The sequence below is a fragment of the Vitis riparia genome, chromosome 6, assembly GCF_004353265.1.
Source record: "Vitis riparia cultivar Riparia Gloire de Montpellier isolate 1030 chromosome 6, EGFV_Vit.rip_1.0, whole genome shotgun sequence".
In the NCBI taxonomy this organism is placed as follows: Eukaryota; Viridiplantae; Streptophyta; class Magnoliopsida; order Vitales; family Vitaceae; genus Vitis; species Vitis riparia.
The window spans coordinates 18,651,084-18,667,235 of NC_048436.1; the positions used below are offsets into that span (position 1 = coordinate 18,651,084).

The 16,152-nt window shown below is 31.8% G+C and overlaps 2 protein-coding genes across 2 annotated transcripts; both read left to right on the forward strand.

Annotated features, from left to right (window-relative positions):
- Nucleotides 1–1,542: 1,542 nt before the first annotated feature.
- Nucleotides 1,543–7,035, forward strand: LOC117916461 (L-ascorbate peroxidase 1, cytosolic). Its single transcript, XM_034832515.1, has 10 exons — nt 1,543–1,652; nt 2,015–2,145; nt 2,251–2,425; nt 4,252–4,317; nt 5,797–5,845; nt 5,967–6,052; nt 6,181–6,260; nt 6,400–6,502; nt 6,610–6,668; nt 6,790–7,035. Exons 2-10 carry the CDS (start codon nt 2,027–2,029, stop codon nt 6,803–6,805), a joined length of 753 nt encoding a protein of 250 aa, XP_034688406.1. The 5' UTR covers nt 1,543–1,652; nt 2,015–2,026; the 3' UTR covers nt 6,806–7,035.
- Nucleotides 7,036–11,927: 4,892 nt separating this feature from the next.
- LOC117916611 (mitogen-activated protein kinase 3) lies at nt 11,928–15,466 on the forward strand. The gene is made up of 6 exons (XM_034832730.1): nt 11,928–12,223; nt 12,391–12,520; nt 13,000–13,137; nt 13,263–13,595; nt 13,980–14,163; nt 14,898–15,466. Exons 1-6 carry the CDS (start codon nt 12,051–12,053, stop codon nt 15,065–15,067), a joined length of 1,128 nt encoding a protein of 375 aa, XP_034688621.1. The 5' UTR covers nt 11,928–12,050; the 3' UTR covers nt 15,068–15,466.
- Nucleotides 15,467–16,152: the final 686 nt, after the last annotated feature.

Sequence of the window (16,152 nt, forward strand, 5' to 3'; positions counted from 1 at the left end):
TAAAGCGGCACGTATCAGGCGATTAGTGCGCCTCCGAGCCGTGTCAACGTTGCCGAGGGGCCAAGAGGATCATGCATTAGTACACGTGGCGATGAACTATTGCGTACCGGTCAACAACATTGATGGTGCCGAAATGTCCACCGCAAACGTCGGTGAGGCTGCCAGTGTACACAGCCAATGAAATTGATCAGTAAATCAAGGCAATAAATAGGGAAAAAAAAATGAAGAGACGTTGATGTGTTGTTCTCTTGGGATTGGACGGGTGAGATGGGTACCTTACCAGGCGGGTAATTTGATCGTTGCCTGGAAGGAATCTTGGGAAACCAGAGGCGTTCACACCTAGCGATCGAGACATTTCACGCTCTGAAAGTTCCAAGAATATGTAATTACCAAAATAACCTTGCCGAGCTTATTATTATTATTATTATTAGGATTTGCAACAAAAAGAGTATGTTTCGTAAAACATATGACATTTAAAATTTTTATCTTTCCTACCTTTAAAATTTAAGAGTATATTTATTTTAATTATAGAAAGATGAAAAAAAGATTACAATTTTAATTTTGGAAACCTAATTTGATAAAAATATAATTATTTTAATTTTTAATTTTTCATATATCACATAGTTAGAATTTAAAATTTTATTTAGGAGTTAATTTCACCCCTTTTATTTTTAATTCTAAAAACATGAAGAAAAAAAATTGATTTTTTTATTAAATTTTGGAAATCTAAAATTAATAACAATAATTTTCCTAAAAATATAATTATTTTTTATGAACCTATTTTTTAAAAATATTTTTCATAAAAATAATTGCATGGAAAATGATATCTAAGAAAATATATATATATAGTGAGTTGTATTTTTTCTAATTTAGGTATATCATTTCAAAAATAAATGTTGATTTTGTTTCTATAATTATAGCTAAGAAATGAAAAATTAGTAAAAATAACCCTTATAATTATTATATAAAAAATGATATTTAAGGGAAAAATTACACTATTCCTTTTACAATTTTAGATAAGATTTTTTTATTTAGATGTATTATTTCAAAAATAAGGATTTCATTTCCATCTTAATAGTTAAGAAATGAAAAATTAATAAAGGTAACCTTATAGAGGAGGGTAATAATTTATCATTCCTTAATTATAAAGTTACATTATAATCCAATTTGTTAAAATTGGAAAATATGGAAAATATAGAAAATATTTTCCATAAATATACTTTTAAAAATAGGAATATTACGCTAGGCACTTTAGTAATTTCCGAAAAGAACGTAAGTCCAGCGCTTTTGTCTTTCCTGTCCACGAGGATATCTTTTGGGTGCGCTCCTTTCATTGGCTGGCCCAGTCCAAGCTTTATGTGGATGATCACACCTAATAGTCCGAAAGATGTTTTCAACGAAAGACCTTGTTTTTTATCATCATTTTTCTCTCCATGCCCCATCTACCTTCCGTACATCGTTTTTTCGGACTGATCTGCACCGTCCATTCCTAAATCAATCCAAGCCGCTCGATCTCTAGGATCCGACGGGTCAGAGTAAATTACTAGAACCTTCGCCTTCCCCAAACCCTTTTATATCTCCGCCTCTGGCTCTATCGCAGCTCGTGTCCGACTCGTGCCGTTCGTGTGCTCCACATTTCTGTTGTTGAAGTTGTGAGTCAATTCTTGGCTCACTGATCTATTGATTTTGATTGTTTCTTTCATAATTTTGTTGGATCGGTGGTTGTTTTGGATCTAATTTTCACCTGTAGAGTCAAAATGCAGATAGAAAATTTGAGCTTAATTTCATCGTTTTTCTTCTCTGTTCCAAAATGAATCCGGCATTTTGCAATGATTTCCTTTGTTAATCCCGAGGAACAAAAGGAAAATTTTCTGTATTTCTGTATCGTTTGAGATGTTACTGTCTTGTCTTTGTTATTTGAAACTCTTTCTCGAGATAAATCGTTGTTGCTCGTTTTCCGATGGTTTGATTTTTTGATCTGAAATCTGGTTGTTTCTCGTGATGAATTTTGTAGAGAATCATAGCCATGGGGAAGAGCTATCCTACTGTGAGCGAGGAATACGAAAAGGCTGTTGAAAAAGCCAAGAAGAAGCTCAGAGGCCTTATCGCTGAGAAGAACTGTGCTCCGATTATGCTCCGTATCGCGTACGTCCTTTCTCTCTAAGATCTCAATAGTTGTTTTTCCCAGTTATTTGTTTGTTTATCTATTTATTTTACCAAGATGTTGACCGTGTAATCATGTGGTTTCAGATGGCACTCTGCCGGTACCTTCGATGTGAAGACGAGAACCGGAGGTCCTTTCGGAACGATGAAGAAGCCAGAAGAGCTAGCTCACGGAGCCAACAACGGTCTTGATATAGCCGTTAGGCTCTTGGAACCTATCAAGGAACAATTCCCTACCATTTCGTACGCTGACTTCTATCAGGTATTATCAATACTTGCAATTTTTTTCCTAGCTTCCTCTTTTCCCTTTGTTAATTTTCGTTTTGATCCTTTTCGTTTGCAAGAAACACGTTTAGGAAAATGAAAGAGAAAATATATATATGGATATATTTGTAAACGGACGCTAATTTTTTGCTTGGCTCTTAAAAGCTGCTGTAAATCTGATGGCCTCTTGGTTTGCTTGTTCACTTCAAACGTCAGTGGACGTGAGAATTTGTTTTGCATATTTATGTTTAGGATTCAACCAAATAGGTCGGTCAGATGGGATAATGACAGCCACTTATTTATCAAATTCCCTCGAGGAACTAACTTCTGAGACATTAACTTACCTTTTGTTAATTTTTTTCCCATTACTCCTTTCTTCCTTAGAGTTAAAAAAATTGGAACATTGAGTAATGAGATTATAACTTTACCCTACAATTCACCATGCTTAAGCTTATGTGGGTTGAAAAGAATAGGAAAGTCAAAGGATAACTAATACAAATTTATATACTTTTTTAAATTTCATTATTAGAAATTAGATTATTTGAAATATGCTTTTCTCATTAAAAAAAGAATTGAGATTTTTATTAAATAAAAACCAATCCCAAGGGTTAATATGCTACTTTATGCATGTAACAACAAACTTTAGCAATTGCTTATAGCTATGTAAAAGCTTTGTTACCCTAATTGAATAAACAGTTAATTTTTATGTGTGCTTTATTTTTCATGAGCATCTCAATTCAATAACACACAAATATTCGGCTAATGGTATGGCACATGAAAAAATTAAAGATTTTAATAATTAGGTTGTATTGTAATATAGTAGTGCATTTGTAATGTAAGTGTAATGAATTTATGTCCCACCTATTTTTTTTTATGACAAAATTAATAATTTTAGAAATACCTTTTTATACCCTATTGACATCATTACTTTTATGCATTGAAATTGTTTAATTATTTTTATAATTAAAAAAATGCTTCATGAATTCAAATTAATACTTTATTTGATTTAAAAGATGGTTCATAATATAAACATGTTAGCGAACATAAAAGTTTAAAATTTTCTAAATTAGGTTTTGTTGTAATGTATTATAATTTTAGTATATTTATATTGTAATTATAATATATTTTTATAATAGAAATAATAGTATTGGAGTTATACCTCATCGACATCCAATTGAAAATTACAATGTATTAACATCCATCACTGTATGCAATGAAAGAAAAAAAAAAAAAAAAAGATAAACATGCAGTGCAAACGAAAAAAACTAAAAATTATGAACATTATATAATTTTTTAAAATTATTCAATTGTAAAAAACAAAAAATGATGAAGTAGTGTTTCTAATTCTTTTAAACAACCCAAATAAAAAATTAGACATTTTTTCTTCACAATCTTAATAATAAAAAAACATGATTTATAAATTTGAAATTAGAGAAAAATTATGAAAAATAATCATTCTTATTGCATTATTATGGAAACTTTTTTATTTATTTATAAATTTAGATAAAAGTAGAAATGGAAATGTTTTAGAAAACATATTAGATGTTGTTTTGAAAATATTTTTTTAGAATTGTTTTGGTTTATTATTTTGATTTATGAAATTTTGTCCACTTTAACTAAAGGATAGTTATGAAATTTTGATTTATTATTTTGCTAAATGGCCTTTGTGGAATTTTTCCCCCCTTTGTCTTGTCCTTAACCAGAATGATCAAAATTGCTATCCCTTTCGGGCCATTATCACACCTATCCCACTCTATTCAATAATTTTTCTTTTATGCTTTCAGAGGTTGACTTTTCTTCTTTTTCATTTTCTATGTTACTTAGTTGGCTGGAGTTGTTGCTGTTGAGGTCACTGGAGGGCCTGAAATTCCTTTCCACCCAGGGAGAGAGGTAGGTGAATTATCACCATTCTTTCATTTCAGTTAAAATTGCATATTCTTTTTAAAGAAAAAACTTTTAAGTTCTAACTATTTAATTGATCTGTTGCTGTAATATGTTGCTTAGGATTGTCTTGTCCTTTTTATTTATGTTTTTCTTACCAGACTATCTCTGTTATATTCCATATTTAAAATTAGGACAAGGAAGTAGTTCTGTGTAACAGTTCAATTTTGTGATTGTTTTGATCTTGATAAGTTTTGTATGGGTTGAATCAAAAACTGAAATTTGGTGGGTTGGAGTTGGGCATCCTACCTTTTGCTTACTAGGTTCATGTATTTTATAGGTTGTAGTGAAAATTTGATGTGGAGCAGATATCATAGTCACCACATAATGCTTTGGTGGTAGCGGTGTTTGCATTGTTTCTTAATGCTACATTGCAAACTTATTAGTTGATATTAAAGCTTGGTAACCTAGAGCTTGCAATATGGTTGTCTAATTTGTCTGGATTCTAACTTCGCCTGCTTTAAAGCTTATATGATGCACTAATTTGTCCATATGCCTCTGGCAGATAACCAATGGATTGGTCTGAATACTTGGTAGAACCTATATTTTTAAATACAGCATGGCCTATTCACTCAGTTTTGGGACTGTGGCCCGAATCACAATGTTTCTATAAGCATGTTTTGTTTGATCTATTACTTTAAGAGGTGTAGATGCCATGTAAACTCCAATGCATGTATCTGACATTTCTTTATTTTGTTTTATTGGTCTGTCTTTCCTTTTATGGGGGAAATGTGGTTTTTGATGCCAAATTATCAAGATTTTGGGTATTTGGGTATTTCCTTTTCTGCTTTATGTAAAGTCATTGTCCTTTGAAAGGGGAAAAATCTTAATTAATTTCTCTACAAAAAAGAACAGTACTTCTAAAGTCGTTTTCAGACATAGCATTTGTCTGACAAAAAAAAAAGAAAAAGAAACTAATGTAATTATATTTCTATTCTAGTGGATTGGGGTTTTTGCATGGAGAATGGCAAAAAACTACAGCAATTGATCAAAAGGAGTTTAAAATGTGTTCCAAAGCCAGTGTCCATTTTTATTTATTTGTATAAAATTTTTCCCTAAAAATTTTCTGTTCTTTTTTCTGATTTTGTTTGGTTCATTGTAAAAGTGCCATTGGAGAAAAAAAAATCATGTGTCTTTTCCCCTTTTTCTTCTGGGGCCTTTTCTTTTCTTTGTTTAAACGGTATACATGATTTGCTTGTTTTTTTCAATTTTATCCTTTTCTTCTCATGATGCCACTATTCCTTTGTGGCAGATTAGAACAGATCTACATGATGGTGGACCTCCAAGTTTAGTTAAAATATTGTCCTACATCTGTTCTCTATATATATTCTGATTCTTGATAGATGTTACAATTTTATATTCTCTTCATTTATCGTAATGTATTTATCTTGTTATTTTATGCTGACAATGGTCCTCCTCTTATCTCAGGACAAGCCGGAGCCACCACCTGAGGGTCGTCTGCCAGATGCCACCAAAGGTTAGTATGTTTAAAATCTTATTTGCATCATGTTGTATGTTGAAAAGAAAAAAATCAAAACTTACTGGGAGAAGATGTATTGAGTTAAGAAGTTTATGTGGGTGAATCAACTGATGTGCAGGATGCGATCACCTGAGACAGGTGTTTGTTACTCAAATGGGTCTCAGCGACAAGGACATCGTAGCTCTCTCTGGGGCCCACACCCTGGTCTGTGTTCAGTTTTACAGTTATTCACACTTAATGAGTGCTGACAAGAATTGTATTCAGTCAGTTTTAAGATCTTACCATAATTGTGATCTGAAATTGAAAGATGCTGGTTGGTTTTATGTTTGCAGGGAAGGTGCCACAAGGAGCGGTCTGGATTTGAAGGACCCTGGACCTCCAACCCTCTGATCTTTGATAACAGCTACTTCAAGTGAGTTTTGTGTTCTTCTCCTTATACATTCTTTAATAGTTCTAGCTTTTGCTTTCTTTGTGATTTATTGACCAATGTTCTTGTGAAATCATGACCCAGCCTTGTTTGCTTATTTTGTTATTATTTGACTTGTTGACAGGGAACTCCTTAGCGGAGAAAAGGAAGGTCTTCTACAGCTGCCAAGTGATAAAGCTCTTCTCTCAGACCCAGCCTTCCGTCCTCTTGTCGAGAAATATGCCGCTGTCAGTAATTGCTCTGCTTATCTTCATTTCCAGTTCCCAACGATACAAGAATTTAGCTGGATTTTGATGATTTCCTAACTTAAGTTGCGACTATGATATCTTTTCAGGATGAAGATGCCTTCTTTGAGGATTACAAAGAAGCCCATTTGAAGCTCTCTGAGCTGGGGTAACATTTCCTATCTAAATTCTATATTTTCCATATCATGGAGTTTTCCCCAGAACCATGTGTTATTGTTATGTAACCGGACCAGAGGACTAAGTTTCTTTCCTATTTTCATCACTTGCAGATTTGCTGATGCCTAAAAGAAAATTGGACACAAGGTGGGTGGAGCTGGCAAGTTTCATTTGCTGATTTACCGTTATGTTTTTAGATTCTGGAAGCACTTATGTGGTCTGGGCAGTTTCATGATGAAGAAGTTGGAGTGATTTTTGCTTAATTTTGTTGGACATGGTAAATTGAAATATCAGCATGATTGCTTGGTTATTAGTGCAATGTTCATCCTCCAACTATAATAAAGAAATTGTTTACTGAATGCGCCCTCTATTGTGTTTTGCCACACTTCCATTTTTACCCCCCTGGTTTTGAATTATGAAAAAGGTTGAATTTGTGGTCTGGATTCCTTGTCCCACGCTGATTCCTAGTCTAGATCAAGGAGGAGGGGCCCTCCTGGCAAATCATAAAAGATTCTGAAGTTAATCACTTCGCCATGGAACCGTGGCCTTCATTTGGAATGGTTATATAGGAAGTGTTAGTATCAGAGGCATGCGTCTGGTATCTTCCCTGATTTGCTTCTGAATCTGGTGACTCATAGGGTTCACCCGTTATTTCCAGATTTAAATTTAATTGATTGTTTTGGGTTGGTTGGCCCTTTGATGAATCATTGCTTGAATACAATGATTTCATACCGCCATTTGATTTTACCAAATATCAGACCTGGCCGACTGCTGTTTCAAACAACCATCCATTATGCCGTGGACTGTGAAGGCCAAAGTTGTGACTCATGAAGAATGGGTCTTGTGTGGGCATTTGATGTTGGTTGGATCAAATTCATATATGACTCATAATCTATTAAACATGCTTTTTAAAAATAAATCAAATAATTATAATTATCAAATAAATATTATTATATAAGATAATATAAATTATAAGTTTTATAAAAATACTTAGGATTTGGCTTGTTAGTATAAATTTTAGCTACACCCAATCCAAATTAGTTTTGGACAAAAAAAATCTTTGAGCTTCAAAAATGATTATCTAAACTTATCCAAAATTACATCCAATCCAAATCTGGTTTGGGCAGAAAAATCTTGAAGCTTTGAAAATGATTATCTAAGCTTATCCAAAATTTGGATTAGACTCCTATTAGATAGGATTAATCCACCCAAATTGCACTCATATAGATATTTGCAGTTTGCCATCTGCAATGGTCTGAATGGGAGAACAACGTTAACATATGGCCAAAAGATTTGCAGGCCTCTGTCTATTTGTTCCCTAATGCCTCCTACTTCTTCTTCCTTTTTTTTCAACTATGACGTTGTCTTCAGAAATTTTCTTCAATGAATTAGGGTTTAATTACAGCATTAGCCCTTTTTCTCCATTCCACGTAATTTCCTGTACTCAAAGAAGAGAAGGCGGTACAAGCAAAGGTTGTGAATTCATCGACAACCAACATTAAAATTTCCTGTCCCACCCATAGAAACAACTTTAAGAATCCTGGTCGAAAATTTGATAATAATTAAAATATATTCTAAAAATGTTTAAAATCAATTCTCAAAAGAAGTATGAAATGGGTTTTAAACTTTTCTCATTTTTCTGTAGTTGATTGGAGCACCTCGCACGTGACTAGTTATGGTTGAAGATTTGAAGTTCTTCCAAGGACCAAGACCATTCAACTCATTATGCTCTTGTTGACCGACTCCAACTTTCCCAGTCAAAAATCCCGTCAAATCATCCAAAAGTAATAAGCATATCGTGCTTACGAATGAAATAAAAATGTAGCTCTCTTTTTCCCAAGGCGACCCTCATGTTCAATTTGCCAACTTCAACGTAATCGGCACTTGGCGGAGGAAACTTTTAGACCCTCGATTGGCCTAACATTTGTTTGCGTGAGAAACCGGAAACAAACGAAAACCATGGAAAACAATATTTTATTTAGGCGAAAATTTTGAAAGAAAATATAAATAAAAAATATAAGAAAAGAAAAATAGATTAAAATTTAATAAATTATTTATATGTGTTACTTTAAATTTATTTTATTTATTTTAATTCATCGATATAAAGATTAAATAATTTAAATATATATGAAATTTTCATTAATTTTAATTATATTTTATTTTTTTTATATTTTTCATAGGACAATCAATGAAAAACTCTTTTTTTTTGTATTTTTTTTATTTCTTTAGTATTTTTTAGAAACCAAATACAACCTTAGAGAAAAAAATCGTGTTCATGTCCCGATTACTTAACATTATTTATAAGCCATATATCCTCTTTCCTTCCTCTATTTTATTTATGGACAAAATGCTGAAAATTCAAAAGAAAGAAGAAATAAATAAAAAATAAAAAAATATATTTAAAGCTAGTTAATTTTTTATATGAAAAAAATCAAAATTTTAATTTTTTTTTTCTTTATGAACATTTTTCACAACCCAATATAACCTAAATTTTTTTTAATATTAGATTATTAACGAAGATATTTAAAGGTTGACTCCTAATATAATAAGAAATTATTATTAAGAAAATGTATTTATAATGTAAAGTCTATAACTTAAAATTTAAATTTTTCTAAAGATGTTATAAAATTTATATGGAAGAATATTGTAGTTATCTCTCAATGCCGTTTGCAGATATTCTACTATCTTTCCCAAAAAAGAAAAACATACTTCTTTGGCATAACATTTTGTGTACAAAATTCTATCATATAATTGATGTTGGAAGCTAAGGAAGATAAAATAAATTGAAGGGCGGTCGGTCAAACTTATACAAATCATGCTTGAATTCCGTTAGGATGGCTTGTACAAAAAATGTGAGCTCCTTTTCAACTTCATATAATAATAATACACTTCATGCGCAAACACTATTCAATTTGAACTTCAAATCAGCACATAATAATAATAATAATAGTGTAAGAAGTTAAGGTCTTGTTTACCAATAGTTTTCAAAAACAATGTTTTATTTTTTAGATTAAAAAATTTGAAAATAATAATAATAATAATAGTGCAAGAAGTTAAGGTCAATAGTTTTCAAAAATAATTTTTTATTTTATAAATTAAAAATTTTGAAAAACACGTTTCAAAATTATAAACTGTTTTTTATTTTTTATTATTAGAAAAAAAAATGATATTTTTAGAAAATATTTTTTAATTGTTTTCACTTATTTTTTTAGAGTTATTTTAAAAAATAATTATATAATAATATATAATTATTAAAAATAAAGTTGTGAACATAAAAATTATTTTTAAAACATATTTAAAAATATTTTAGATTTTTAAATAAACTTTTGTTTTACAAAATATCATAAAACAATTTTTAAAAATTGTTTTTAAAAACTATTTTTCATAATTGTTTTAAAAAACAATTATCAAACAAAACCACGGTGTTTTAAAAAACACTTTTAATGTAAGATATTTGATAAAATTTAAAAAATACTTTAAAATTTTGAAAAATTATTAAAATTTTGAGAGAAATTATTTTTTAAAAAACACTTTCATTTAAAATATTTTAAGTAAAAATATTTCTTCAAAGAACACGAGAAATGATTTTTTAATATTATAAATAAATTTTAAAATTTTTAAAAATTAAAAATGTAATTGAGAATGATTTTAAAAAGTGTTTCGAGCATTTTTAACACTTGAATGATAAAAAATTTTAAATATTAAAAATATAAAAATGTTTTTTAGAATTATTATCAAATGAAATTTAAATATTAAAAAAAAAAAGTTTTTTAGAATAAAAAATATTTTTTAAAAACACTACCAAAGGTTTTTTTATAAAATAAAAACATAGTTTCTCAAACAACTGTATTTTTAACAAGGTGACCAATTTTCTTAGGCATGACTTTGAAAGGAGAATTTCCATGGGACGAAAGTGGCCTGGCAACGCGGCGTGCTTAAACATTGACCCATCTTATTCTAGTCCATTGACCGCTCTTCACGCCATCGCTTTAATCCTGGAAGTTAGGCAGACAGAGAATTACCATTTTGCACTTTTTGTCATAAAGAATCCAACGAAAAAAGTGTCAAACTCGTGCATCTGACTCAAAAGCAATCCACACCATCCCTCCAGTCAAATGATTATGTTGACTCTAAGAAATAGCATCCAATGGTGGGTCTCCGTCTCACGAACCCTACACACGATACCGTTAAGGACTTTGTTAAGCAACGCTGAAACTCCTATCGAAATTGTTTGTGCTTCGAAAATCGAGGAGAAGGATGCAAGAAAAATTAGAAAGAAGAAAAAAAAAAAAAATTTATTTTATATAATAATTAAATAATAAAAATATACACAAATTCCTAATTAATTTTAATTACATCCTATTTATTATATTTTTTAAAAATAAAAACCTTAATACCTTCCTATAATCAAATATAATATCTAAAAAATATTTATGTTTATCAGTGAAAAAGATGTTGGATTATAAATTTGATAAAATATATTATCCTATTTTTTTTTATCTTATCTGAATCAATCAAATACTATTAGAATATCAAAGTTTACTAGAAGATTCTTATGAAAATCTTTCAATATATAATTTTACTTTGCCCTTTATAAGGAATCAAGCAGTGCTAGAATGTGAATAAAAAAAACATATGTTCTAAAAGTTTTTAGTAACTCCATTCATGGTAAAAAAAAGTGTTACGTGAAAGAACCAATTAGCATGCATTAGTTTAAAACTTTATCCCAAAGAACCAATAGTTTATATATATATTATATATATATACACACATATGAAGATATTTTATCCGAAAGAGCCAGGGTGGCAGAAGTATCCCAACCTAATTGTGAATCTGACCAAGTTGACAAAAGGGTTGGGGATAAGAATTTTGGCATAATGCTTGATTACGTGGCACCAATTAACGATTATAACAAATAAAATAATAAGCCATCCATCCCAGAAAATTTAAGAAAAATATGTCAAAAAAAGAAGAAATATAAAAATTAAATAATTTAAATATATAAGTTTTTAATTAATTTTAATTTGATTTGATTTTTTTTATGATTATTAAATATGATAAAATTATTTTATTTTGTGAGTCTGGTAGGTGTACAATCCAAATTAGCTGAAGAGGGGACCTTTGAAAAACTGGACTCGTCTCTACCGTCGATCAGAGGCGGCTGATTGTCAGCCGTCTGACCTCTTCTTCGTGGTACGCGTTATTGGCCCATCGCGCGTTTTCGAGTCCATTTCCTTTCATCTTCCCCGAAAGAGGCGGAGTCTCCTCTTCTTATATAAGTACAAATATCTTCGTGGCGTAATCAAACATCAGTAGAGAGAGAAAGTGGGAGAAGGTAGAGAGAGAAGGGGAGCTGCAACAAGTGAGTATAGAAATGGCTGACAATACGAGGAACTCCACCGGCGGTCAATTAAGTGATTTTCCGGCTGTTCCGACACATGGAGGTCTGTTTTTCCAACACAACATCTTCGGAAATCTCTTTGAGATCACAGCGAAGTACCGGCCTCCGATCATGCCGATCGGTCGTGGCGCATACGGGATCGTCTGGTATACGATCTTATGATTTATCTATTTATTTTCCCTTTTTGTTTTAGTTTTGATGAATCTGATTGGCGATCGTGTTGGTGGATGTTATAATTGTTTTATTTCCTATTTTGGATGATCACTGAGTTATTGGATTCGTTTTCTTTCTTGTTTCGGCTTGAATTTTGAAGCTCGGTGTTGAATTCGGAGACGAATGAAATGGTAGCAATCAAGAAAATAGCGAACGCCTTCGATAATCACATGGATGCGAAGCGTACGCTTCGGGAGATTAAGCTTCTTCGCCATTTGGATCACGAAAACGTGAGTGTTTATTTTGGATTTTTCATTCAATTATTTGAATATACTTCAAATAATCTATCATGTCTTTAGACTTTAGATTGATACAAAACGACATCAATCTCTCTATTTGATTGATTGTGGTCTGATAGGATAAACACTTCCTGATGGTATCAGAGTATTGTAGCTTGAGGAACAGTGTCTAAGAAAGGTCTCCACGAGCTCTGACCTTAGAAGGATTCTAGCATTTCGAGGCACACCGATTATCCAATTATCTTCCTGTTTTTGTAATAGTTGGCTATAAATTTCTAATTTGAGAAGGCAAATATGAATAATTGATGTTGATCAACTTTAAAAGGATGTCATCTCTTGTTATCTCTCTGCTTCTTTTGTGGAAAACAAAATATGATTGTAGAAGTTGTTTTTGTTGTCAATGCAAGTTTAGCTGTTAAATTTGACAGTTTCTAAATCTTTTTTCACTAAAAATACTTCCCCTGAAACAGGTTATAGGTATAAGAGATGTAGTCCCTCCTCCTTTAAGGAGAGAATTTTCTGATGTCTACATTGCCACGGAACTCATGGACACTGATCTGCACCAAATAATTCGCTCCAACCAAGGTTTATCAGAGGAGCACTGTCAAGTAATTCTCTTTGCATTGTTCTTAAGAGCAACTCAAAATTCTAATATTTGAGCTTCACTTCTTCCCTTGTTTATTTGTTCCGTTGGAGGAACTGCAACTTATTTTATAAGTGGAATTTTCTGCAGTACTTCTTGTACCAGATACTTCGTGGACTGAAATATATACACTCCGCAAATGTGATTCATAGAGATTTGAAGCCCAGCAACCTCTTGCTGAATGCGAATTGTGATCTAAAAATTTGTGATTTTGGTCTTGCTCGTCCAACTGCAGAGAATGAGTTCATGACGGAATATGTTGTTACGAGATGGTACAGGGCACCTGAACTACTGCTGAATTCTTCAGATTACACTGCTGCAATTGATGTCTGGTCTGTGGGTTGCATTTTTATGGAGCTTATGAACAGAAGGCCTTTATTTGCGGGTAAAGACCATGTGCATCAAATGCGCTTATTGACAGAGGTAAGAAGAAATTTAAATGAATAGAGTTGGTTTTTTAAGATTTTTGTAATTTCATTTTGCATTTGAAACATCTTAGGAGAAGAAATTTGACTTATTAGATCATTTTTTCAAGTATCTGAATTTGGTTTCATGGTTGCATGGTTGGAAATGCGGAATTGGATACGCTTTATCAAATAATAGCATAGTGCCCTGCTACAGAGTGGCCCTGCCACAGAGTAGCCCTGTTCAGATTTCAGCTTCCAATCTGTGTAACAATATTAAAGATTATTAAAAGTTGAATTGTGTGATTATGTATAATTTTGTTGGTTTTATACATATTTATTTAAGTGTATATATAATGCTTTATGCTGGACAATTGCTTACACATGCTTTTGTACTTTTTAGCTTCTTGGCACACCCACTGAGTCTGATCTTGGGTTTGTTCGGAATGATGATGCAAGAAGATATATCATGCAACTCCCCCAACATCCCCGCCAGCCGTTAGTAAAGGTTTTCCCACATATTCATCCACTGGCCATTGATCTCATTGATAGAATGTTGACATTTGATCCGACTAAAAGAATTACTGGTAATTTCCTTATCTGATGCTATTTGCTGCTCGCGTAGACAGAATTAAATAATAACTTACCTACTAGTTCTTTGGTCTCAATGTGATTAAACTCCATTAACTACTAAGCCCCATGAGTACATAATTTGACTTCATAGTGAGGTTTGTTGGCCAAAATCAAAATTTGTTTTACAAAACCAGTTCATATATTTATATTTAATTGGAACAATTTTTTTTTAAGTCCTTGTCCTTAAGTTTTCTTTTTCAAAATATTTCTTGAAGTGCATTGTTTTCCCTTTAAGAATATTCAACTGAATACTAAATAGTTTATCCTCAATTTAAGTGTGTCAAAATCAGGGTCAAGCTGGCTATGAAAGAAATTTGACCCATCTAGCATCCACGTTTACTTTGTTAGTTTTATAGCAATATGGTGTGACAATGTTGGCTTTCTAACTTTTTGAAAGACCGGTCAAGTTGACATTTTCCTACATTACGTGCTTATTGTATTCCTGTCCATGTTTTATTCAAAAATTGAATCCTTGATCAGTGTTGAGTTGGATGCCATTACAATACTGCCTTGGCATCATAGTGTTGTCTCAGATGGAGTTAAATTTATACACAAGATCACTTGCCTCAATGAAAATATTACCATCAAGATATCGATTGTATTTCTGTTTTTCCCTTTTTGGTTAGTGATTTCCTATTGCTGCTTTAATTTTCTTGTATCTAACATTGAATTCCAACTATGGGTGCAGTTGAAGAAGCATTAGCCCATCCTTACCTTTCAAGATTACATGATACAGCTGATGAACCAGTTTGCCCAGAGCCATTTTCCTTTGAATTTGAGCAACAAGCTCTGGTAGAAGAACAGATGAAGGATATGATTTACCAGGAGGCTTTATTTTTCAATCCAGGTTACGCTTAATACAAATGAAGCATCCACCCATCCGGTGAATCTCCAAGTGGGAGTGTTAAATAACTAAAAAGTAAAAACACTACTGTGATTTGAAGGTTGCACCCAGTAGAGGAAACTCGGACAAGACAGTAAAAAAGAAAAAAAAGGCAGTTTGTAGACAAAAAATTGAGAATATTCTGCCGATTGTGCGTCTTGTGACTGGTCATCAGGGGGACTAGGCCTTGCTGTTAATTTTATAAGGTCAGCCCATTCCCTTGGTTTATTATGTATTTTGCTTTCATGTGTTTGAGAGATATGTTCTCTCGTTTTCCTTTTTTTCTTCTGTACCATGTGCACATGTGTAGAAGATTGGATGAGTGTAAGCGTTAAGCACATTAATGAAATTAACCTATTATTTTGTTCTTCAGATTCAAATAGCAAGAGTCATTTATTTGTCTAATATTAGCCAAATATAATATTGAACTTAAGAAAAATTATATGGTATTTATTATCATATTGAAATTTTAATCAAAGCTTTTGGTATGTATGGCTAAATCTAGACTACTGAACAAAGATATAATAGAATATATAGGTACAAAGAAAGAAGGCCTGATCTACCCAGATAAAGCCTTAGGAATTTGCTATTTTGTGGAATGATGATCTGTTCCACCGAATAGACTAGGATAACACTAGTTCCTAGTCTATCTCCTTTTTGAATCCTGTTTGCTCAAAAGCCTCGAATGCGGATAGGCAAAGTAGGTCTTGATGGTAGTTGAAGAGGATTTGAACAAGGTTCCAAATAGTTTCAACGTCTCAAAGAATCCTTCCTTAAAAGCCATGATTGCTTTTTGCATAGTGTATCCTTGGACTTGTGACAGCTCTAAGTTGAACTTGCTTATATAGGGGTGGGATGAAAATCGATTCACACTCGTGAAAAATGTTAAAAACAACATAGAAAAAGTTATTGAAATTGTTCTTTTCAAAAAAATAATATATGTATATATGATAAAATTAAAGTCATTGGTATATACTAATCACAAATTTGAGTTCAAAAAATCGAATAATGATTAATAATGTGGAGTTTATTTCATTGAAATACATTTTTTGAAAGCACA

Bases quoted from the DNA above. Each gene is read 5' to 3' on its own strand.
- LOC117916461 (XM_034832515.1), top strand. From the start codon at position 2,027: ATGGGGAAGAGCTATCCTACTGTGAGCGAGGAATACGAAAAGGCTGTT. The intron at 2,146-2,250 runs GTACGTCCTTTC...ATGTGGTTTCAG, and splicing joins CCGATTATGCTCCGTATCGC to ATGGCACTCTGCCGGTACCT. The intron at 6,053-6,180 runs GTCTGTGTTCAG...TTATGTTTGCAG, and splicing joins TCTCTGGGGCCCACACCCTG to GGAAGGTGCCACAAGGAGCG.
- LOC117916611 (XM_034832730.1), top strand. From the start codon at position 12,051: ATGGCTGACAATACGAGGAACTCCACCGGCGGTCAATTAAGTGATTTT. The intron at 12,224-12,390 runs GTATACGATCTT...TGAATTTTGAAG, and splicing joins GGCGCATACGGGATCGTCTG to CTCGGTGTTGAATTCGGAGA. The intron at 12,521-12,999 runs GTGAGTGTTTAT...CCCCTGAAACAG, and splicing joins GCCATTTGGATCACGAAAAC to GTTATAGGTATAAGAGATGT.